This window comes from Schistocerca nitens, chromosome 9 (assembly GCF_023898315.1).
Source record: "Schistocerca nitens isolate TAMUIC-IGC-003100 chromosome 9, iqSchNite1.1, whole genome shotgun sequence".
In the NCBI taxonomy this organism is placed as follows: Eukaryota; Metazoa; Arthropoda; class Insecta; order Orthoptera; family Acrididae; genus Schistocerca; species Schistocerca nitens.
This window is the reverse complement of record NC_064622.1, coordinates 448760464-448785317: the sequence shown is the minus strand read 5'-3', so window position 1 is coordinate 448785317 and position 24854 is coordinate 448760464. Positions and strand designations below refer to the sequence as shown.

General features: G+C 48.1%; 1 protein-coding gene across 1 annotated transcript in view; it reads right to left on the bottom strand.

Annotated features, from left to right (window-relative positions):
* Positions 1–22357, bottom strand: part of LOC126204312 (protein takeout-like) — a 74301-nt gene extending 51944 nt beyond the window's left edge. The window contains exons 1-2 of the mRNA XM_049938697.1: positions 22316–22357; positions 22050–22218 (exon numbers count right to left, since the gene is read on the bottom strand). Of these exons, the coding sequence (XP_049794654.1) occupies positions 22050–22218; positions 22316–22357 (211 nt within the window). The remainder of the gene's footprint in view (positions 1–22049; positions 22219–22315) is intronic.
* Positions 22358–24854: the final 2497 nt, after the last annotated feature.

Here is a 24854-nt window from a genome sequence, read left to right as displayed (position 1 = left end):
ACCATAGCAGTCGTGCGGTTCCGAACTGGAGCGCTTAGAACCGCTCGGCCACTGCGTCTGGCCTCCTCTCCTTGCTTCCCATGGTACAGTTCTACAGAGACAACATAAAAAACTCAATCCATGGGACGACCAAGGATCACCTTAATTGTTGAAAAACTGCTCGCATTGGATCAGGTGGATCACGTGAGCACTGTTGCCCATACCAACCAGAGAAGCTGTGCGGATATCTCTCCTGAGCATACTCCTCAGAAATACAGAATCAGTTATAGTGACAGGGCTCTTTTAACTATAACAAAAACATTTTTAGACAAAAATGTTTTTGTTATAGTTAAAAGAGCCGAGGGAACCTTTGCCAAGATGTCCCCATTCTTCATGCAGAAAGGTTTAGATGGTATTGCGAGTGGTCTGAAGAGAGTTAAACAGCTTTGTATGGTATGTTGTTGATTGAAACGACCACTTAATGGCAAGTACAGAGACTTCTAAAAGCAACTGGATTGGGTGACTAACCTCTTACTGTTGAACTGAAAAAAACCCTTAAATTCCAGGCATGGGGTGAGAACGTGTCAAGATCTCATGGATGAGGACAGCAGTGTCCTACAATGGGAATGGGCAGATGATGGTGTTACGGAAGTTCAAAATGTGAAGAAGACAGCGAATGGGCAGCTTGAACCAACACCCACATTCATTCTAATTTTCAGTACGCAAGACCTGCCCAGCCACATTAAGGCAGATTTCTTACACTTACCGGTTCGCCTTTTTTTCCAAATCCCATGCGATGTTTCAAGTGTCAAAGATTACATTGTGTGTAATGGTCGTGCTACTTGTGGGAACTGTCGTCAAGAAGGTCATGAACGAGGTGTGGAATGTTCATCCCCATCAACTCCGACTACAGGCCACAAGTGGCCCATCGGGACCATCCGACCGCCGTGTCATCCTTGGAGGAGGATGCGTACAGGAGGGGCACGGGGTCAGCATTCCGCTCTCCCGGTCGTTATGATGGTATTGTTGACCGAAGCCGCTACTGTTCGGTCGAGTAGCTCCTCAATTGGCATCACGAGGCTGAGTGATCCCAGAAAAATGGCAACAGCGCATGGCGGCCTGGTTGGTCACCCATCCAAGTGCCGACCACGCCCGACAGCGCTTATCTTCGGTGATCTCACGAGAACCGATGTAGTCACTGCGGCAAGGCCGTTGCCCTTCATCTCCCTCAGTATGTGTTAATTGCTCTAATGCGCATCCAGTCCGGAATAGAGAGTGCCCCGTCTATAGGGACGAAAAGAAAATTCAGGAACTTAGAGTTACAAGTCGCGTAACATATGCCGAAGCAAAGAAGTTGTTTAAATCACTGCAGCTGCCTTCATTCGCTACCTTATTCCTATCAGCTGCGAAACAGCCCACAGTTAAAGTGTGACGATGCAAACGGAAGTGGCGACTGCCACCACCAAGAAGCCAGGCGCTTTCCAGAGACTCAGTCACACGAACTTTTCAGAGCGACAACGTGGAGTCACTGCCCTCAACAGCAACTGTCCCACCGGCACCGATTGGTACACTCCTTCAGGAACCTTCCCATGTTTCAGCTCAACAAGGGAAAACCACCACAAAGACCAAGTCAAAGTTCAGTGAAATAGTCCCTAAACACCGACAGTGAAACCGGCTGCTGCTACTGCTATTAACGATTTGGCAATGGATGTGGTTCCAAATGGTGACTCACCAATCCTACTAGACGACGACCAATGACCTCACGTTCCCCACCAAGGACAAAGAGAAAGAGAAGACAAACTTTCCGAATGGATAATGTACGTCTTGCAGTGGAATTTAAATGTCTTCAGATCTCGCGTGGATGAACTTAAGTTCCTCACACGGACCAGACTCATGTGTGTGTGTCTTCAGGAAACACATTTCAAGGACGCCGATACCCTGTGTGTAGCAGTTATCATCTACAACGAAGAGATGATCTTCATGGTGACAGAGCTCAGGGAGAAGTGGCAGTGTTCGTCCATGACACACTTTACTCCTCCCCTGTGACGGTAATCACCACACTACAGGCAGTTGCCGTCACTGTGCATTTTGTGTCCTTTCACATAGCCTTCTGTTCCCTCTACCTTCCGCCACAGGCACCACTGGATCGCGAGGCACTTTCCGAGCTGATCGACTAGCTTCTGCCCCGTTTGTGCTCTTAGGAGATTTTATTGGCCGTAATATTCTATGGGGTAATCTGTCCACCTGCTCGAGGGGATGAGTGGTTGTAAGAGTATTCCGAACTGATACCACGCATCTCCTGAATATGGGCTCCATGACACATTTTTGCACAGCCACAGGCACATTCTGCACCACTGATATGACAGTTTTCTCTACTGCTCTGGCAGACTCTGTCGAATGGGATGTGGCAGACGATCTGCACTACAGTGACCACTTTCCTATTACTGACAGCTTTTTACAACGAATGGAGCCTGAGGGAACACCATCCAAGTGGCTACTATCCAAGGTGAAATGGACATCTTAGAGCCAGCTGGCTGTGCTTGAGTACAGGCACAGCATCCACGACTTGATGGGTCACATCCACGCTGCCGCTGATGCATCTGTACCTTAATCGTCAGGCTGTGACAGAAGGGAGCCTGTTCCTTGGTGGAATGATCAGTGTCGTTGCGCTATATGGGACAGCCGGATAGCGCTGCGCAGATTCCAGCACAGGCCAATATCAGAGAACCTTCGAGCCTTTCGGTTAGCGAGAGGCAAAGCCCGACGGACTGTGAAGGAGAGCAAGAAGCAATCATGACACGAGTTTCTGAAGTGCATTAAGCGGCCAATTTACGCCACTTCAGTATGGGGATCCATAAGGAAGATATCTGGGAAACGGATGTTCTGTCCATTAGCTGCCGTAAAGGCCAATGGAGTCCTGAAAGTAGTGCCCGCGGATATCGTTAACACCATTGCGAGGTACATTTAGATGTAGCATCGTCCATGAGTACAGTGCCACTTTTCCACGCCTATCGCGAAGTTCGGGAGAGGAATGTCTTGCTTTCACCTCTAATAATTACGAGGCCTATAACTTCCCGTTTTCCATGTGGGAATTGGAGACAGCATTAGCTGCAGCTTGCGAGACGGCTCCCGGGCCACACTTTATACGTTATCGTATGCTACGGCACCTTAACCTGCATGTGAAGAAATCTTACTTGCTCTTTTTAATAAGACACGGAGAGACGGCGTCCCTTGGAGGGAATCCATAATGGTCCTCATTCTAAAACTAGGAAAGAAACGCACACCACCTGGCAACTATCGGAGTGTCGCTCTTGCCAGCTGTGTAGGAAAGTCGCTAGAGTGTATGGTCAACTCCTGGCTAGTCTGGACTCTGGAATCTCAAAATCTCCTCAGTCGTTCCCAGTGGGGATTTGGAAGATACCTTTCCACTTTTGATTATCTCACCCTACTGGAGGCGGCTATACAAGAGGCGTTCCTAAGGAAACAGCATTTAATATCCGTCCTTTTTGCCGTTGAAAAAGCATACGACACACCGCAGAGACACAATATACTTTTTCAGCTACATGAAAGGGTCGGTCCTTCGAGGCCGCCTCCCCGTTTTCCTGTGCCCCTTCCTTGTTGAACGTTATTTCCGAAACAGTATTTATTGATTTTAATCGTGATCGTTCTCTTTTTAGTCCTCCGGAACTAAGGCTGCGGGATACTGTTTCACATTTTAAGGAGACGGTGTGGTTTTTAGGTCTCTTATTTGATAGCAAACCTACTTGGCTGCCACATCCCAAGGAGCTCAAAACACGAGCCCTTAAAGAGCTCGATATCACGAAATGCTGGAATGGGAAGAACTGGGGAGCAGGTAGATCCTGCTTGCTGCAGTTCTGTAAGGGTTTCGTGCGATCTCGTCTTGATTATGGCTGTACGGTCTATGGCTCGGCATGACCAACATATTTAAAGATACAAAATTGTTGAGGCTTTCGTGGCCACTTGTTGACAAACTGCCTATTGGCTTCTGTCTCGGGTTCTTCGGCCGACGTTCATCTAATGATTTTTCTGACGTTTCGCCAGCACGAGTGGCTGGCATTGTCAAAGCTTCACCCTCCATTGCCGGTGGTGAACTGGAGCCGAGCTCGCGGGCGCAGGCTATATGTACCTGGCGCGCCAACGTCCGAGGGCTTCTCCGCGGTCATTTCCGGTGCGGTTCTCCTCTTGCTACCTGCGACGGTCGTTCGCTGCAGTACGGGAAGCCAGGATCCGTTGACCTTAAGGCTTTCCTCTTTCTTGTTCAAACTGTTCGCGTGTTTTTGTATTTCTACAGCTTCTCTGAACAAGCGCGTGTGATAGTGCTTCTCTACAGCCAGAACTTCCGTGTCGGCGAATTTAATTACATGGTCGGTCTCATTCAGTGCGTGCTCTGCCACGGCCGATTTCTCCACCTGCCCCAACCTGCAATGTCGCTTATGCTCTTTGATCCTGGTGTTAATGGATCGTCCAGTCATTCCGACATAAACTTTTCCGCATGTGCATGGTATGCGGTATATTCCCGACATTGCAAGTGGGTCTCTTTTCTCCTTCGCCGATCTAAGACACTCTTTGATCTTCCTTGTCGGTTTGAAAATCGTCTTTACGCCATGTTTGCGCAATATACGGCCGATTCTGTCCGTCACTCTGGGAATGTATGGCAGAAAGGCCGTACCCGACAATTCTTTTTCCGGTTCCTTACTTCGCCGAGGGTTGGGCTCTGTTACACTTCTAATATAATTTGTGGAGTAACCATTGCTCCTCAGGACAGTTTCCAGGTGTTGCATTTCTCGTTTGAGGTGTTGCGGCTCACATATTCGTCCTGCTCTCGTTACGAGCGTACTAATCATGCCTCTTTTCTGGCTCGGGTGGTGGTTTGACAGTTTGTGCAGGTATCGGTCCGTGTGAGTCGGTTTTCGATACACGCTGGGTCCCAGATCTTCGCCGTCCCTTGTGACCAGAACATCTAGAAATGGCAGTTTCTTGTCCTTTTCTACTTCCATGGTAAATGTTATGTTGGCATGGAGGCTGTTCAAGTGTCTTAGGAAGTCACTGAGCTGTTCTTCACCATGGCTCCACACCACGAAAGTATCATCGACGTACCTGTACCACACCTTAGGTTTGCAAGTCGCCGAGTCCAGTGCCTGTGCTTCGAATTGTTCCATGAAGAAGTTGGCCACCACTGGACTGAGAGGACTACCCATGGCGACGCCTTCCAGCTGTTCGTAGAAATCGCCATTCCACGTGAAATAGCTCGTGGTGAGACATGCATGGAAGAGCTTTCTGATGTCTAGCGGAAAAATGGAACCGATGTGCTCCAGAGCGTCACTGAGTGGCACTTTCGTAAATAACGAAACAACATCAAAGCTGACCAGGATGTCGTTTGGTGCAAGTTTCAGTTTCTTCAGCTTCTCAATGAAATGTCCTGAGTCCTTAATGTATGTGTCGGTCTTCCCCACGTGTGGCTGGAGCAGAGAGGCCAAGTGTTTTGCCAGTTTATATGTCGGTGATACAGGAGCGCTAACGATCGGTCTCAGTGGAACGTTGTTCTTATGGATCTTGGGTAATCCATACAGCCGAGGTGGTAGGGCTTCTGTGTTGCGCAGGTTTCTCTGTATGTCCGCCGGCAGAGAAGACGCCTTGATTAATCGATTCGTATTCCGTGTGATACGTTGCGTCGGATCTGCGCTTAGTTTTCGGTACGTCGTCGGATCTAATAGGTCTCGGATCTTTTGCTCATAATCTTCGGTCTTCATTACGACGGTCGCATTCCCCTTATCGGCAGGCAGTACCAATATACTCTTGTCGGCGTTGAGATTCTTAATGGCTTGTACCTCTTCTCTCTTCAGGTTGCAAGCTGGTGGTTTTGCTCGGCGCAGTATCCTGGCTGTTTCCGTGCGTATTTCCTCTGCCCTTTCACAAGGAAGGGTACGAATGGCTGCTTCGGTGTTGGCAATAATGTCCTCCATAGGTATAGTTCTCGGGATGATAGCGAAATTCCCTCCTTTTTGAAGAACAGACACTTCCTCTTCGGTCAATTGTCGTTCAGTGAGGTTGACCACTGTGTGTGACATGTCGGGAGTCGCCTTGTCGGTGTGCTTCCGGCATCTTTCAAACTTCTTCTTCTGTCGATCGGTGCAGCGCTCGAGTTCGTTCTGCATGCTCCTGTGAGTGATGCTGTCAATCTTGTCCCAGTCGTCTCGATGCATTCTGCTACTTAGTTGATAGAAAAGGTCCAGAAGTTCCTGATCCGTTCTTGCCAAGTCTCTCCGTGTTGTATGTATTCGCTCACGAAGAAAAGCTCGTTCCATTCTGTCGTAGATACGATGTGCTTGGGCGGTGGTGAATAGGCGCTTACATCTCAAGAACTTCGGTGTAGCACATTCATCTCGGCAACGTGACAGAAAGGCGAGAGAGGACATCAGTCGCGCTTTCTTCTTCCGTCGTTGGTCAAGGCGTCGGTACAATCTGCAAATCTCCTCCCCGTAGAGGCGTAATACAAAATTGTTGAGGCTTTCGTGGCCACTTGTTGACAAACTGCCTATTGGCTTCTGTCTCGGGTTCTTCGGCCGACGTTCATCTAATGATTTTTCTGACGTTTCGCCAGCACGAGTGGCTGGCATTGTCAAAGCTTCACCCTCCATTGCCGGTGGTGAACTGGAGCCGAGCTCGCGGGCGCAGGCTATATGTACCTGGCGCGCCAACGTCCGAGGGCTTCTCCGCGGTCATTTCCGGTGCGGTTCTCCTCTTGCTACCTGCGACGGTCGTTCGCTGCAGTACGGGAAGCCAGGATCCGTTGACCTTAAGGCTTTCCTCTTTCTTGTTCAAACTGTTCGCGTGTTTTTGTATTTCTACAGCTTCTCTGAACAAGCGCGTGTGATAGTGCTTCTCTACAGCCAGAACTTCCGTGTCGGCGAATTTAATTACATGGTCGGTCTCATTCAGTGCGTGCTCTGCCACGGCCGATTTCTCCACCTGCCCCAACCTGCAATGTCGCTTATGCTCTTTGATCCTGGTGTTAATGGATCGTCCAGTCATTCTGACATAAACTTTTCCGCATGTGCATGGTATGCGGTATATTCCCGACATTGCAAGTGGGTCTCTTTTCTCCTTCGCCGATCTAAGACACTCTTTGATCTTCCTTGTCGGTTTGAAAATCGTCTTTACGCCATGTTTGCGCAATATACGGCCGATTCTGTCCGTCACTCTGGGAATGTATGGCAGAAAGGCCGTACCCGACAATTCTTTTTCCGGTTCCTTACTTCGCCGAGGGTTGGGCTCTGTTACACTTCTAATATAATTTGTGGAGTAACCATTGCTCCTCAGGACAGTTTCCAGGTGTTGCATTTCTCGTTTGAGGTGTTGCGGCTCACATATTCGTCCTGCTCTCGTTACGAGCGTACTAATCATGCCTCTTTTCTGGCTCGAGTGGTGGTTTGACAGTTTGTGCAGGTATCGGTCCGTGTGAGTCGGTTTTCGATACACGCTGTGTCCCAGATCTTCGCCGTCCCTTGTGACCAGAACATCTAGAAATGGCAGTTTCTTGTCCTTTTCTACTTCCATGGTAAATGTTATGTTGGCATGGAGGCTGTTCAAGTGTCTTAGGAAGTCACTGAGCTGTTCTTCACCATGGCTCCACACCACGAAAGTATCATCGACGTACCTGTACCACACCTTAGGTTTGCAAGTCGCCGAGTCCAGTGCCTGTGCTTCGAATTGTTCCATGAAGAAGTTGGCCACCACTGGACTGAGAGGACTACCCATGGCGACGCCTTCCAGCTGTTCGTAGAAATCGCCATTCCACGTGAAATAGCTCGTGGTGAGACATGCATGGAAGAGCTTTCTGATGTCTAGCGGAAAAATGGAACCGATGTGCTCCAGAGCGTCACTGAGTGGCACTTTCGTAAATAACGAAACAACATCAAAGCTGACCAGGATGTCGTTTGGTGCAAGTTTCAGTTTCTTCAGCTTCTCAATGAAATGTCCTGAGTCCTTAATGTATGTGTCGGTCTTCCCCACGTGTGGCTGGAGCAGAGAGGCCAAGTGTTTTGCCAGTTTATATGTCGGTAATCCAGGAGCGCTAACGATCGGTCTCAGTGGAACGTTGTTCTTATGGATCTTGGGTAATCCATACAGCCGAGGTGGTAGGGCTTCTATGTTGCGCAGGTTTCTCTGTATGTCCGCCGGCAGAGAAGACGCCTTGATTAATCGATTCGTATTCCGTGTGATACGTTGCGTCGGATCTGCGCTTAGTTTTCGGTACGTCGTCGGATCAAATAGGTCTCGGATCTTTTGCTCATAATCTTCGGTCTTCATTACGACGGTCGCATTCCCCTTATCGGCAGGCAGTACCAATATACTCTTGTCGGCGTTGAGATTCTTAATGGCTTGTACCTCTTCTCTCTTCAGGTTGCAAGCTGGTGGTTTTGCTCGGCGCAGTATCCTGGCTGTTTCCGTGCGTATTTCCTCTGCCCTTTCACAAGGAAGGGTACGAATGGCTGCTTCGGTGTTGGCAATAATGTCCTCCATAGGTATAGTTCTCGGGATGATAGCAGAGCACGCACTGAATGAGACCGACCATGTAATTAAATTCGCCGACACGGAAGTTCTGGCTGTAGAGAAGCACTATCACACGCGCTTGTTCAGAGAAGCTGTAGAAATACAAAAACACGCGAACAGTTTGAACAGGAAAGAGGAAAGCCTTAAGGTCAACGGATCCTGGCTTCCCGTACTGCAGCGAACGACCGTCGCAGGTAGCAAGAGGAGAACCGCACCGGAAATGACCGCGGAGAAGCCCTCGGACGTTGGCGCGCCAGGTACATATAGCCTGCGCCCGCGAGCTCGGCTCCAGTTCACCACCGGCAATGGAGGGTGAAGCTTTGACAATGCCAGCCACTCGTGCTGGCGAAACGTCAGAAAAATCATTAGATGAACGTCGGCCGAAGAACCCGAGACAGAAGCCAATAGGCAGTTTGTCAACAAGTGGCCACGAAAGCCTCAACAATTTTGTATTACGCCTCTACGGGGAGGAGATTTGCAGATTGTACCGACGCCTTGACCAACGACGGAAGAAGAAAGCGCGACTGATGTCCTCTCTCGCCTTTCTGTCACGTTGCCGAGATGAATGTGCTACACCGAAGTTCTTGAGATGTAAGCGCCTATTCACCACCGCCCAAGCACATCGTATCTACGACAGAATGGAACGAGCTTTTCTTCGTGAGCGAATACATACAACACGGAGAGACTTGGCAAGAACGGATCAGGAACTTCTGGACCTTTTCTATCAACTAAGTAGCAGAATGCATCGAGACGACTGGGACAAGATTGACAGCATCACTCACAGGAGCATGCAGAACGAACTCGAGCGCTGCACCGATCGACAGAAGAAGAAGTTTGAAAGATGCCGGAAGCACACCGACAAGGCGACTCCCGACATGTCACACACAGTGGTCAACCTCACTGAACGACAATTGACCGAAGAGGAAGTGTCTGTTCTTCAAAAAGGAGGGAATTTCGCTATCATCCCGAGAACTATACCTATGGAGGACATTATTGCCAACACCGAAGCAGCCATTCGTACCCTTCCTTGTGAAAGGGCAGAGGAAATACGCACGGAAACAGCCAGGATACTGCGCCGAGCAAAACCACCAGCTTGCAACCTGAAGAGAGAAGAGGTACAAGCCATTAAGAATCTCAACGCCGACAAGAGTATATTGGTACTGCCTGCCGATAAGGGGAATGCGACCGTCGTAATGAAGACCGAAGATTATGAGCAAAAGATCCGAGACCTATTAGATCCGACGACGTACCGAAAACTAAGCGCAGATCCGACGCAACGTATCACACGGAATACGAATCGATTAATCAAGGCGTCTTCTCTGCCGGCGGACATACAGAGAAACCTGCGCAACACAGAAGCCCTACCACCTCGGCTGTATGGATTACCCAAGATCCATAAGAACAACGTTCCACTGAGACCGATCGTTAGCGCTCCTGTATCACCGACATATAAACTGGCAAAACACTTGGCCTCTCTGCTCCAGCCACACGTGGGGAAGACCGACACATACATTAAGGACTCAGGACATTTCATTGAGAAGCTGAAGAAACTGAAACTTGCACCAAACGACATCCTGGTCAGCCTTGATGTTGTTTCGTTATTTACGAAAGTGCCACTCAGTGACGCTCTGGAGCACATCGGTTCCATTTTTCCGCTAGACATCAGAAAGCTCTTCCATGCATGTCTCACCACGAGCTATTTCACGTGGAATGGCGATTTCTACGAACAGCTGGAAGGCGTCGCCATGGGTAGTCCTCTCAGTCCAGTGGTGGCCAACTTCTTCATGGAACAATTCGAAGCACAGGCACTGGACTCGGCGACTTGCAAACCTAAGGTGTGGTACAGGTACGTCGATGATACTTTCGTGGTGTGGAGCCATGGTGAAGAACAGCTCAGTGACTTCCTAAGACACTTGAACAGCCTCCATGCCAACATAACATTTACCATGGAAGTAGAAAAGGACAAGAAACTGCCATTTCTAGATGTTCTGGTCACAAGGGACGGCGAAGATCTGGGACACAGCGTGTATCGAAAACCGACTCACACGGACCGATACCTGCACAAACTGTCAAACCACCACCCGAGCCAGAAAAGAGGCATGATTAGTACGCTCGTAACGAGAGCAGGACGAATATGTGAGCCGCAACACCTCAAACGAGAAATGCAACACCTGGAAACTGTCCTGAGGAGCAATGGTTACTCCACAAATTATATTAGAAGTGTAACAGAGCCCAACCCTCGGCGAAGTAAGGAACCGGAAAAAGAATTGTCGGGTACGGCCTTTCTGCCATACATTCCCAGAGTGACGGACAGAATCGGCCGTATATTGCGCAAACATGGCGTAAAGACGATTTTCAAACCGACAAGGAAGATCAAAGAGTGTCTTAGATCGGCGAAGGAGAAAAGAGACCCACTTGCAATGTCGGGAATATACCGCATACCATGCACATGCGGAAAAGTTTATGTCGGAATGACTGGACGATCCATTAACACCAGGATCAAAGAGCATAAGCGACATTGCAGGTTGGGGCAGGTGGAGAAATCGGCCGTGGCAGAGCACGCACTGAATGAGACCGACCATGTAATTAAATTCGCCGACACGGAAGTTCTGGCTGTAGAGAAGCACTATCACACGCGCTTGTTCAGAGAAGCTGTAGAAATACAAAAACACGCGAACAGTTTGAACAAGAAAGAGGAAAGCCTTAAGGTCAACGGATCCTGGCTTCCCGTACTGCAGCGAACGACCGTCGCAGGTAGCAAGAGGAGAACCGCACCGGAAATGACCGCGGAGAAGCCCTCGGACGTTGGCGCGCCAGGTACATATAGCCTGCGCCCGCGAGCTCGGCTCCAGTTCACCACCGGCAATGGAGGGTGAAGCTTTGACAATGCCAGCCACTCGTGCTGGCGAAACGTCAGAAAAATCATTAGATGAACGTCGGCCGAAGAACCCGAGACAGAAGCCAATAGGCAGTTTGTCAACAAGTGGCCACGAAAGCCTCAACAATTTTGTATTACGCCTCTACGGGGAGGAGATTTGCAGATTGTACCGACGCCTTGACCAACGACGGAAGAAGAAAGCGCGACTGATGTCCTCTCTCGCCTTTCTGTCACGTTGCCGAGATGAATGTGCTACACCGAAGTTCTTGAGATGTAAGCGCCTATTCACCACCGCCCAAGCACATCGTATCTACGACAGAATGGAACGAGCTTTTCTTCGTGAGCGAATACATACAACACGGAGAGACTTGGCAAGTACGGATCAGGAACTTCTGGACCTTTTCTATCAACTAAGTAGCAGAATGCATCGAGACGACTGGGACAAGATTGACAGCATCACTCACAGGAGCATGCAGAACGAACTCGAGCGCTGCACCGATCGACAGAAGAAGAAGTTTGAAAGATGCCGGAAGCACACCGACAAGGCGACTCCCGACATGTCACACACAGTGGTCAACCTCACTGAACGACAATTGACCGAAGAGGAAGTGTCTGTTCTTCAAAAAGGAGGGAATTTCGCTATCATCCCGAGAACTATACCTATGGAGGACATTATTGCCAACACCGAAGCAGCCATTCGTACCCTTCCTTGTGAAAGGGCAGAGGAAATACGCACGGAAACAGCCAGGATACTGCGCCGAGCAAAACCACCAGCTTGCAACCTGAAGAGAGAAGAGGTACAAGCCATTAAGAATCTCAACGCCGACAAGAGTATATTGGTACTGCCTGCCGATAAGGGGAATGCGACCGTCGTAATGAAGACCGAAGATTATGAGCAAAAGATCCGAGACCTATTAGATCCGACGACGTACCGAAAACTAAGCGCAGATCCGACGCAACGTATCACACGGAATACGAATCGATTAATCAAGGCGTCTTCTCTGCCGGCGGACATACAGAGAAACCTGCGCAACACAGAAGCCCTACCACCTCGGCTGTATGGATTACCCAAGATCCATAAGAACAACGTTCCACTGAGACCGATCGTTAGCGCTCCTGGATCACCGACATATAAACTGGCAAAACACTTGGCCTCTCTGCTCCAGCCACACGTGGGAAAGACCGACACATACATTAAGGACTCAGGACATTTCATTGAGAAGCTGAAGAAACTGAAACTTGCACCAAACGACATCCTGGTCAGCTTTGATGTTGTTTCGTTATTTACGAAAGTGCCACTCAGTGACGCTCTGGAGCACATCGGTTCCATTTTTCCGCTAGACATCAGAAAGCTCTTCCATGCATGTCTCACCACGAGCTATTTCACGTGGAATGGCGATTTCTACGAACAGCTGGAAGGCGTCGCCATGGGTAGTCCTCTCAGTCCAGTGGTGGCCAACTTCTTCATGGAACAATTCGAAGCACAGGCACTGGACTCGGCGACTTGCAAACCTAAGGTGTGGTACAGGTACGTCGATGATACTTTCGTGGTGTGGAGCCATGGTGAAGAACAGCTCAGTGACTTCCTAAGACACTTGAACAGCCTCCATGCCAACATAACATTTACCATGGAAGTAGAAAAGGACAAGAAACAGCCATTTCTAGATGTTCTGGTCACAAGGGACGGCGAAGATCTGGGACACAGCGTGTATCGAAAACCGACTCACACGGACCGATACCTGCACAAACTGTCAAACCACCACCCGAGCCAGAAAAGAGGCATGATTAGTACGCTCGTAACGAGAGCAGGACGAATATGTGAGCCGCAACACCTCAAACGAGAAATGCAACACCTGGAAACTGTCCTGAGGAGCAATGGTTACTCCACAAATTATATTAGAAGTGTAACAGAGCCCAACCCTCGGCGAAGTAAGGAACCGGAAAAAGAATTGTCGGGTACGGCCTTTCTGCCATACATTCCCAGAGTGACGGACAGAATCGGCCGTATATTGCGCAAACATGGCGTAAAGACGATTTTCAAACCGACAAGGAAGATCAAAGAGTGTCTTAGATCGGCGAAGGAGAAAAGAGACCCACTTGCAATGTCGGGAATATACCGCATACCATGCACATGCGGAAAAGTTTATGTCGGAATGACTGGACGATCCATTAACACCAGGATCAAAGAGCATAAGCGACATTGCAGGTTGGGGCAGGTGGAGAAATCGGCCGTGGCAGAGCACGCACTGAATGAGACCGACCATGTAATTAAATTCGCCGACACGGAAGTTCTGGCTGTAGAGAAGCACTATCACACGCGCTTGTTCAGAGAAGCTGTAGAAATACAAAAACACGCGAACAGTTTGAACAAGAAAGAGGAAAGCCTTAAGGTCAACGGATCCTGGCTTCCCGTACTGCAGCGAACGACCGTCGCAGGTAGCAAGAGGAGAACCGCACCGGAAATGACCGCGGAGAAGCCCTCGGACGTTGGCGCGCCAGGTACATATAGCCTGCGCCCGCGAGCTCGGCTCCAGTTCACCACCGGCAATGGAGGGTGAAGCTTTGACAATGCCAGCCACTCGTGCTGGCGAAACGTCAGAAAAATCATTAGATGAACGTCGGCCGAAGAACCCGAGACAGAAGCCAATAGGCAGTTTGTCAACAAGTGGCCACGAAAGCCTCAACAATTTTGTATTACGCCTCTACGGGGAGGAGATTTGCAGATTGTACCGACGCCTTGACCAACGACGGAAGAAGAAAGCGCGACTGATGTCCTCTCTCGCCTTTCTGTCACGTTGCCGAGATGAATGTGCTACACCGAAGTTCTTGAGATGTAAGCGCCTATTCACCACCGCCCAAGCACATCGTATCTACGACAGAATGGAACGAGCTTTTCTTCGTGAGCGAATACATACAACACGGAGAGACTTGGCAAGAACGGATCAGGAACTTCTGGACCTTTTCTATCAACTAAGTAGCAGAATGCATCGAGACGACTGGGACAAGATTGACAGCATCACTCACAGGAGCATGCAGAACGAACTCGAGCGCTGCACCGATCGACAGAAGAAAAAGTTTGAAAGATGCCGGAAGCACACCGACAAGGCGACTCCCGACATGTCACACACAGTGGTCAACCTCACTGAACGACAATTGACCGAAGAGGAAGTGTCTGTTCTTCAAAAAGGAGGGAATTTCGCTATCATCCCGAGAACTATACCTATGGAGGACATTATTGCCAACACCGAAGCAGCCATTCGTACCCTTCCTTGTGAAAGGGCAGAGGAAATACGCACGGAAACAGCCAGGATACTGCGCCGAGCAAAACCACCAGCTTGCAACCTGAAGAGAGAAGAGGTACAAGCCATTAAGAATCTCAACGCCGACAAGAGTATATTGGTACTGCCTGCCGATAAGGGGAATGCGACCGTCGTAATGAAGACCGAAGATTATGAGCAAAAGATCCGAGACCTATTTGATCCGACGACGTACCGAAAACTAAGCGCAGATCCGACGCAACGTATCACACGGAATACGAATCGATTAATCAAGGCGTCTTCTCTGCCGGCGGACATACAGAGAAACCTGCGCAACATAGAAGCCCTACCACCTCGGCTGTATGGATTACCCAAGATCCATAAGAACAACGTTCCACTGAGACCGATCGTTAGCGCTCCTGGATCACCGACATATAAACTGGCAAAACACTTGGCCTCTCTGCTCCAGCCACACGTGGGGAAGACCGACACATACATTAAGGACTCAGGACATTTCATTGAGAAGCTGAAGAAACTGAAACTTGCACCAAACGACATCCTGGTCAGCTTTGATGTTGTTTCGTTATTTACGAAAGTGCCACTCAGTGACGCTCTGGAGCACATCGGTTCCATTTTTCCGCTAGACATCAGAAAGCTCTTCCATGCATGTCTCACCACGAGCTATTTCACGTGGAATGGCGATTTCTACGAACAGCTGGAAGGCGTCGCCATGGGTAGTCCTCTCAGTCCAGTGGTGGCCAACTTCTTCATGGAACAATTCGAAGCACAGGCACTGGACTCGGCGACTTGCAAACCTAAGGTGTGGTACAGGTACGTCGATGATACTTTCGTGGTGTGGAGCCATGGTGAAGAACAGCTCAGTGACTTCCTAAGACACTTGAACAGCCTCCATGCCAACATAACATTTACCATGGAAGTAGAAAAGGACAAGAAACTGCCATTTCTAGATGTTCTGGTCACAAGGGACGGCGAAGATCTGGGACACAGCGTGTATCGAAAACCGACTCACACGGACCGATACCTGCACAAACTGTCAAACCACCACCCGAGCCAGAAAAGAGGCATGATTAGTACGCTCGTAACGAGAGCAGGACGAATATGTGAGCCGCAACACCTCAAACGAGAAATGCAACACCTGGAAACTGTCCTGAGGAGCAATGGTTACTCCACAAATTATATTAGAAGTGTAACAGAGCCCAACCCTCGGCGAAGTAAGGAACCGGAAAAAGAATTGTCGGGTACGGCCTTTCTGCCATACATTCCCAGAGTGACGGACAGAATCGGCCGTATATTGCGCAAACATGGCGTAAAGACGATTTTCAAACCGACAAGGAAGATCAAAGAGTGTCTTAGATCGGCGAAGGAGAAAAGAGACCCACTTGCAATGTCGGGAATATACCGCATACCATGCACATGCGGAAAAGTTTATGTCGGAATGACTGGACGATCCATTAACACCAGGATCAAAGAGCATAAGCGACATTGCAGGTTGGGGCAGGTGGAGAAATCGGCCGTGGCAGAGCACGCACTGAATGAGACCGACCATGTAATTAAATTCGCCGACACGGAAGTTCTGGCTGTAGAGAAGCACTATCACACGCGCTTGTTCAGAGAAGCTGTAGAAATACAAAAACACGCGAACAGTTTGAACAAGAAAGAGGAAAGCCTTAAGGTCAACGGATCCTGGCTTCCCGTACTGCAGCGAACGACCGTCGCAGGTAGCAAGAGGAGAACCGCACCGGAAATGACCGCGGAGAAGCCCTCGGACGTTGGCGCGCCAGGTACATATAGCCTGCGCCCGCGAGCTCGGCTCCAGTTCACCACCGGCAATGGAGGGTGAAGCTTTGACAATGCCAGCCACTCGTGCTGGCGAAACGTCAGAAAAATCATTAGATGAACGTCGGCCGAAGAACCCGAGACAGAAGCCAATAGGCAGTTTGTCATATTTAAAGATGCTGCACTCCGTACACCACGAGGGCATCAGATTGGCTACAGGACGAGCTCTATATCGAGCCTATGAGCAGAGGCAGGGGAGCCGCCATTAGTTGCTCGGCGGCGGTTCCTTGTGGCTAAACAGGCACTCAAGTAGCTCCGGTCGTTTTCGACTTCGTTGGCTTTCCCTGCAGGTATTAATATCTGCACATCCCTAGAACGACTCTATCGCACTCATCCACGAGGGACGAAATGTTCGGTGTTCGGGCGAAGCAGCTGTTATTGGATCTGGGAGTTTCTCCGCCAAACATTCAGCGAGAGGGTGGGTGCAAAGCTCCGCCCTGGTTGTTATTGAAACCTAGGATGATTTTAGATTTGACAGAGTGAAACAAATTGTTCACTGCAGATTACGTTTCTAAGAATAAATTTCGTATCGTTTTAAATGAGCACCAGGTCTGTAACGTGGTATACACAGATGGGTAAAAAGAGGGGCAAGCTGTCGGTTGTTCGGTCATTTTTTCTGCCTCTGCTTTTAGGTTCCGTCTGCCTTGTGCGTTTACTAACTCTGACGCCGAACTTTATGCGATTTTTGAAGCTGTGGATCAGATGAAACGTGAACGTGGATCCCTATTTCTCATCTGTTCTGATACGATTAGTGCGCTGCAGACAATCCAGTCTAAGTACCCAGCGGATAGAACTGTTCAGAACACCCACGACGCCGATCTGCACTTGCAACGACAAGGAAATGAGGTCTCATTTTGTTGGGTTCCAGGACACGTGGGTATTTGTGGGAATGAGTTGGCCGATACCACAGCCAAGGAGGCTTATACCCTGACTGCCCTATCCCTCTGTGCGCTGAACACTCTTTGCTGCGAAGGTCTGATATGTGTCTTTGGGAGCTGGGCGTGAGGGAAAATAAGCTGCGATCAATAAGAGAGACAAGCCATGGCGCACCTTCTTCCGGCCAGTTAAGATTAATGAAGTCTGTTTAACGCGACTTCGGATAGGTCACAGCCCCCTGTCCCATCTCTTCCTCCTCAGACGTGAAGAACCGCCTATTTGTGATGCATATGGTGTGCTGATAACGGTTCGCCACATTTTAACCGGCTGTGTTTTATATAATGACGAGAGGGTTCAAGCTTGTTTACAGACAGACCTGCCCTCAATTTTAAGTGATGATGAGCTGAATGTGGCATGCGTTTTACGGTTTCGTTTTTTGTCTTCACTTCTATCTAACCTCTTTAGGTCGACGCTTTTAGTATATTAGAGAACGACTGGTTCATCCCGTTCTGTTTTTATGACCCACCAATCTTCTTTTTTGTACTTGCCTCTTATTGGCTGTCCAGATTTCATTGTTTATAATGGTCTGCCTTGACTCGCTTGCTCCATGTACCGTTCAGAGGCGTCGCGTGTGTTCATGTAAAAAAAAAGGAGTACAAGGGAGTGTCAACTGTCTTCCTTCATAGTTTCAAACCCTTTCAATACTTTTTTCGCTTACACTCTCGACAAAATAACGGAAGCGGACAAGTTTTAACACTTACTACATATTCGCTGTTTATTCAGTCTAAGTTCATCATCAGGCATAACAAATGGTTCAAATTGCTCTGAGCACTATGGGACTTAACATCTATGGTCATCAGTTCCCTAGAACTTAGAACTACTTAAACCTAACTAACCTAAGGACATCACACAACACCCAGTCATCACGAGGCAGAGAAAATCCCTGACCCCGCCGGGAATCGAACCCGGAAACCCGGGCGCGGGAAGCGAGAACGCTACCGCACGACCACGAGCTGCGGACTCAGGCATAACAATGGACAATTGACGTACATTTGGTAAATTAGCTATATGAGCTACACCTAACAAAGTGCAATATGTGAAGACGGCTAGTAACACGATTTTATTTGCTTTCCCAACATTGAGGAAATATTCAGCAGAAAATTTCAAAAAATCAGTTTGTGTAACTGTCACAGAAAACTGTGACGTAGGGATGTATTAAAAATACTCGTATTAATATATCGTCATGGCTGGCGCCTTACTCAGTAGAATGTGGATTACGAGGTGTGATTACATCAGACGACCGTCAGAAGTATGGCGTACCGAGCGAGACAAACTGTTTTAGCAAATTTCATGCAGGTGCGGATGAGGGATTACATTTTTTCGTATTCGCGCAGACCGTGTAACCTACCCCCTTGCAGTTGACAGTAATTTGTTGAGTGCAGGTGTAGATGATGCGCCAACGGCCCTGCCGCAATGGTAACACTGCTTCCCGTCATATCATCGAATCTGAGCGCTGTTGGTCGTGGCTAGTACTTTGACGGATAACCGTCCAGGTCTCCCGAGTGCTGTTGACAAGTGGGATTCACTCAGCCTCGCCGGGGCAACTGAGGAGCTACCTGATTCGGAAGTAGCGGCTCCGGTAGCGAAAAGCGACAACGGCCGGGAGAACAGTGTGCCGACCACATGTCCCTCCATATCCGCACCCAGTGATAGATTGAGGATGACACGGCTGTCGGCCGGTACTGTTGAGTCTTCTAGGCCTGTTCGTAGGGGAGAGAGAGAAAGAGAGAGAGAGAAGTATAGATGAAGTAGAGGCTTTTGCAGAGAACCACTTTATTTCTCTACCGTCCCCCTCTCGAATAACACTTGGGAAAAATTAGAACTTAAACCTTTCCGTACGAGCTTTCATTTCTCTTTTTATATAGCGATATTCAGTTCTTCCTATCTAAGTGGCACTCATCAAACTATTTTGCATATCGGCAGAGAAAGTTGGTGATTGAAATTTCGTTAAAACATCTCCCTGCAATGGAAAACGCCTTTGTTTTAAGTTTTACTTACCCAGCTATCTTATCAGATTCGTGACAATCTCTTACCTGTTCCGTGATAATACAAAACGACATGCCCTTCTATGTTTTCTACGTCATCCGTCAATCCTACCTGGAAAGGACCTCAGACTGCGCTGCAGTATTCAAGAACAGGACTGACAACTGTTAACGTCCTGAGAGAAAATCACGAATGCAGTCCTACAGCTGAAAAGATCTTCTTCATGTATGCAATTTGATTAGAAGTCGCTTGTGAGTAGTCGTGTGGAGTTACCTCTAGAAATCTAGTAGATATGTGGAATCAACGTTGACCCTCTGTCGATAACGCTTGTTACTTCGTGTGAATAAAGAGGTAGGTGTGTGTCACAAGGACGGTATTTCCTTAGTCTGTACTGGTTGTGTGTCAATAGACTGTTTCTTTTTTCCCCGACCTATTTGACGGTACATGTTGTTTTTTTGTTTTTGAGTCCTCTCTTCCGCAGTCGCTGCCTTCACAAATAATATGGGGATTTTGCTGTCTTTTGCGTCTATGTAAAGTCATATTTAGACCGCACGCGTTTTACTTCCCTGAAAACCATCATCAGTCCACTCTTCCCGTGTCTTACATCATCCCTATGTGTTTTTCCAACGCACTGTACTGCACCTGCCACTAAAGTATTCTTTTTGGGAAGATCCACATTTCAATCGAGCTGGAGACGCAGACTGAATGTTTTGAAAATAATTGATGGTCCGGGACAATCACACAAATTTCAAAACGAAATGACCTGCCATCGTCAGGTCAAAAAGCACATACCAATACCAATGAGGTTTCTTCCAGAGTCTGCTGATGCACTTTCCTCATCCTTAGCTATCATATACAACCGTTCGCCCGATACAAGATCTGTACGAGAAGACTGAAAAGTCAGATCAATACTCAAAAAAGGAAATGGCAGTCATCCGCTGAATTAGAGATCCATATTGTTGACGTAGTTAGAATATTATGATTTATCTCGACGGTAACGGTCTATTGTCACACGGTCAACACGGTTTCAGAAAATCTCTGTTACTCGTGGAAAACAACTAACTCTTTATCCGCACGAGGTAATAAGTGCCATCGACAGGGGACCTCAAATTGATTCCATATTCTAGATTCCCAGAAGGCTTTTGACACCGTTCTTCATAAGAGACGTCTAGTCAGATTGCGTGCCTGTGGAGAATGCTTCAGCTGTGCGACTGGATCCGTGATTTCGTCTCAGAAGGCTCACAATGTCAAAGATGAACTTTGCAACGAGGTGAATACCATATTCCTTAAACACGTCCTTGCCGTCACGCATTGACGGGAAATTATCGAGTAAAACAGAAGCGACATCCAGCGTTTCCAAAAACGTTTATAGGCCATGTGCTGTTCCTAATCTACATCCGCCATTTAGGAGATAATCTGAGCAGCCATATTAGACTGTTTTTAGATGATGCTGTCATTTACTTTCCAGTAAATACATCAGAAAATCAAAACCAATTGCAAAATGACTTTTCTCAATGGTGCTAAAAGTTGCAATTGTCTCTCAGTAAGGAAAAGTGTGGGGTCATCCACATGAGTACAAAAAGAAAACCATTAAATTTCAATTATACCATAAATCTCACAAATATAAAGGCTGTCAATTCGACTATATATTTAGGAATTACAATTAGGAACAACTTAAGTAGGGACGATCACATAGATAGTGTTATGGGGAAGGCAAATCAAAGACAAGCTTTGATTGGCAGAACGCTTAGGAGATGCAACAGGTCGGCTAAAGAGAATGCTTTCACTAAGCGTGTTCGCCCTATGCTAGAATACTGCTGTGCTGTATGGGATCCTTACCACATAGCATTAACGAAGGACATCGAAAAAGTTCAAAAAGAGACAGTTCGTTTTGTATTGTCTCGAAATAAGGGGGGGGGGGGGGCAGCATATCGCAGATTTGATAGCGAGTTGGGATGGCAATAATTAAAACGAAGGCGTTTTCGGTGCGGCGAGATCTTATCACGAAATTTGTATCACCAACTTTATTCTCTGAATGTAAAAATATTTTACTGTCGCCAATGTACATAGGGATAAATGATCATCATAACAAAGTAAGAGAAATTAGAGGTCGTATAGAAAGATTTAAGTTTTCGTTTTTCCCAAAAACTGTTACAGAGTGGAACGGTACAGAACTAGTGTGGAGGTGGTTCGCAGGCACTTAAGTGTGAAATGCAAAATACTTATGTAAATGTGGATGTAGACGAACGTGGTTCAGCCCCACCACTGCCAAAACCACACTGATTGACGTTAAATAATGCTTGCCTCTGATTTCGTCCGAAATTCGTGTGACTGTGTAGAACGATAACTTATTTACAATATTTTCTCGTTTGGATGTTTTGGCTTGTATAGCCACATTCACTACATTCATCACGCGAACCGCGAGCCACGAGTCGTAAGAAAAGTCTTAACATCCACGTTATTTTTTATAACGTTAGAACCCAGTAGAAACTTGGCCAGCTGGGTGTCAGAGACGCGACCGCCACGGCGGGGCCTATGCACTCCGGCCCTCTATACTGGTCCTCTAGGTACGGCTAGCGACTCACGCAGGTGTGCGGCGTCAGCGGCCAGCAGCAGCAGAGACGCGGCGGCGACGGCGGAGGCGGCGGTAGGCAGCATGTCTGGTGGCGGCGGCGCGCTGGAGGCTTCTGCTGGCCGGGGCGGAGGCGGCTCTGGGCCGCCGGCCGCCACCTGAGCGTTGGCCGCCGGCCGCCCCTCCGTCACACGTCAGGCGACCTCACCGGGGCCAAGGACAGAGACCTGCGTCACTGTCCTTCCACTGCTCTCAAAATGTCTTCCTCGCCTCACCGACTTTTCTCATTCCCACATATCCTTTATGCCATATCATCACCATGGTGATCCTCAACATTACACCACCAGCCGACCCATCACAGCCACCGCTACCAGCGTTACCGCCATCATTCAGTCGAAGCATGCTGCTTCGGAGTGGTCGGTCCACAACTCTACAATAATGAGGAAAATTTGATAATTCTTTTATTTTTATTTTGTCCATCTCAGTTGCATGAATATACATTCATGTTCAAAAGAAACAGAACACCTTGAACAACTAGAGATAGGACGTTCATATTCACAGGACATGCACATTCGCACGTTTCACATAAGTGATTATCATTTCAGTCACTTCAGCATGTGTCCTCTTGCCTCTTAGGCACAGGGTCTGCCATGGGCCCTGATAACCTGTTCCATGCGTGATGGCAAGAACGTATATAAGGCATATGGTATTTATCTGGTTGCAAAGTTCATCTTTGACAGTTGACATTGGGTCACACATTTTCAATTGGCGACAAGACTGGTGACTTGGCGGACCAAGGCGAAAGGCTGACATCCCGTGACACCCAGACACGTGTTCGTGTAGCAACATGTGGTCGTGCGTTGTCTTGCTGAAAAATGCCGCCTGGGGTGTTGTGCAATAAAGGGTATGGCTACAGGTTGCAGGATGTCATTCACTGCTCACAGTGCCCTGGACACGCACCAACTGTGATTTGTGGTTGTACCCAATAGCACCCCATACCAACAGGCCTTGAGATAGCTCTGTATTTCTAATGCGAATGCAGTCACTGTGATATCACTCCCCCTTCACCATTATTCGTACAAAAACACTATGTAATGCCATTCCTGTCGCAGTGATGTCGTTCCATACACCATTGCCATCTAGTATGTTTCTCCACATACGTCAAAGGTAGACAGAGAAGTGGACAATGCGCACGTAACCCCTGTCATAATAAACAGCGATGGACTCTCAGCCCTGATAGTGTATGGTGTGTTACAATGTGTCAGTGTTGCGGCAGATCCGAGCACGATGCAGATCTGTCCCGCAATGCCATTCGGACGAGGTATGGATCTTCTCGGAAGATGGGAGGGTGGGGTGTCTAGGTGGGACGACCTGACCCATCTTGTCGTATTCTATGATCTTCCGTGAACAATTCTGCACACACTCGTTGCAAGGCTGGAACACTTCATCCCACACAAGCAGCAATTTTCCAAATGGATGTATCACATTGTCTCAAGTCAGTAATGCGAGCTCTTTCAAACTAACTGACTTGATGGTACAGTTCGCGCTCATATCTGCAAGGCATTCTGCAAATCCGCTGGTCACACTGGTCCATTACTTTCGATTTATGGCGACAGCGAGTGCCGCAGGCATATTTTACTAGTTGGTGGTGTTGCGTCATGATATCAATGTTGACCTTGAACCTACAGGCCAACACGGGTCAAGTGCTAATCATTTCTGCATGACATACTAATGCGCATGTCCTGTGAATATGAACGTCCTATGTCCAGTCGTTCAAGATGTTCTGTTTTTTTCTGAACATGAGTCTACAATTTATTAAGACACAGAGGAATTACAAATCTTGGCCATTAATTCAAATCAATGGGAAAAGTTGAAAATTTATGCCAGATCAGAATTCGAACCTGGGCCTCCTGCTTTGTAGGAAGATGCTCTGACCAGTGGGCCATCCAGACACAGTGGTCGGCACATCTGAACGGACTTTGCTAGTATGCCTTTAAACAGACTCAAATTCTCAGCCATGTGGTCTATGGCGCCTTGCCACGGTTCGCGCAGCATTTCCCCTCCCCCCCCCCCCCCCCGCTTCCCGCCGGCCCCCCAACGGAGGTTCGAGTCCTCCCTCAGGCATGGGTGAGCGTGTTGTCCTTAGCGTAAATTAGTTTAAGTTAGACTAAGTAGTGTGTAAGCCTAGGGACCGATGACCTCAGTAGTTTGGTCCTACAGGAACTTACCACAGCTCTCCAAATTCAAATTGTCGTCCTGTCTACAGCCCAATAACCTCAGAATTTCGCTAATTCCAGTAAGAGTTCGAGCTTATGTGCATCTGCCCCTCATTAAGAGGTATACTTTATGTTGAAGGTTTAACGCAATCCGACAAGTGTTGCAGTTAGAAACTGTGTAACTCATGGCGCACTAATACCCAAACTTTATTCAGCCAGTATTTCAGAATGAGAGCACTTAGCGACTTTCAACACACTTAACGCATAATTTCAAGCATTTACGAAACCTTTCCCGGTTACACGCTCAATAAAATGATGAAAGGAAAAAAAGATTGTCGTTACTACAGTTGCGCTATTTATGCAGCAAAACTTCAGCATCAGAGATGATGTTTCGATTTATTTCTTCTTCTTACCAATTCTGTTCACACCAGAGTTTCCAGACAGTGTCCACTTATACCACTGACTATACCTGCAAAATGATAACAGTGTACGGCATATAGTTCAGGGGATATGTCATCGTAAACACTGAAGTGCGTGAAAAACTTGCTTTTCCTTTATGTGGAGCGTATGTTAGCCAGACTACATGCATCCAGTATTTCGTA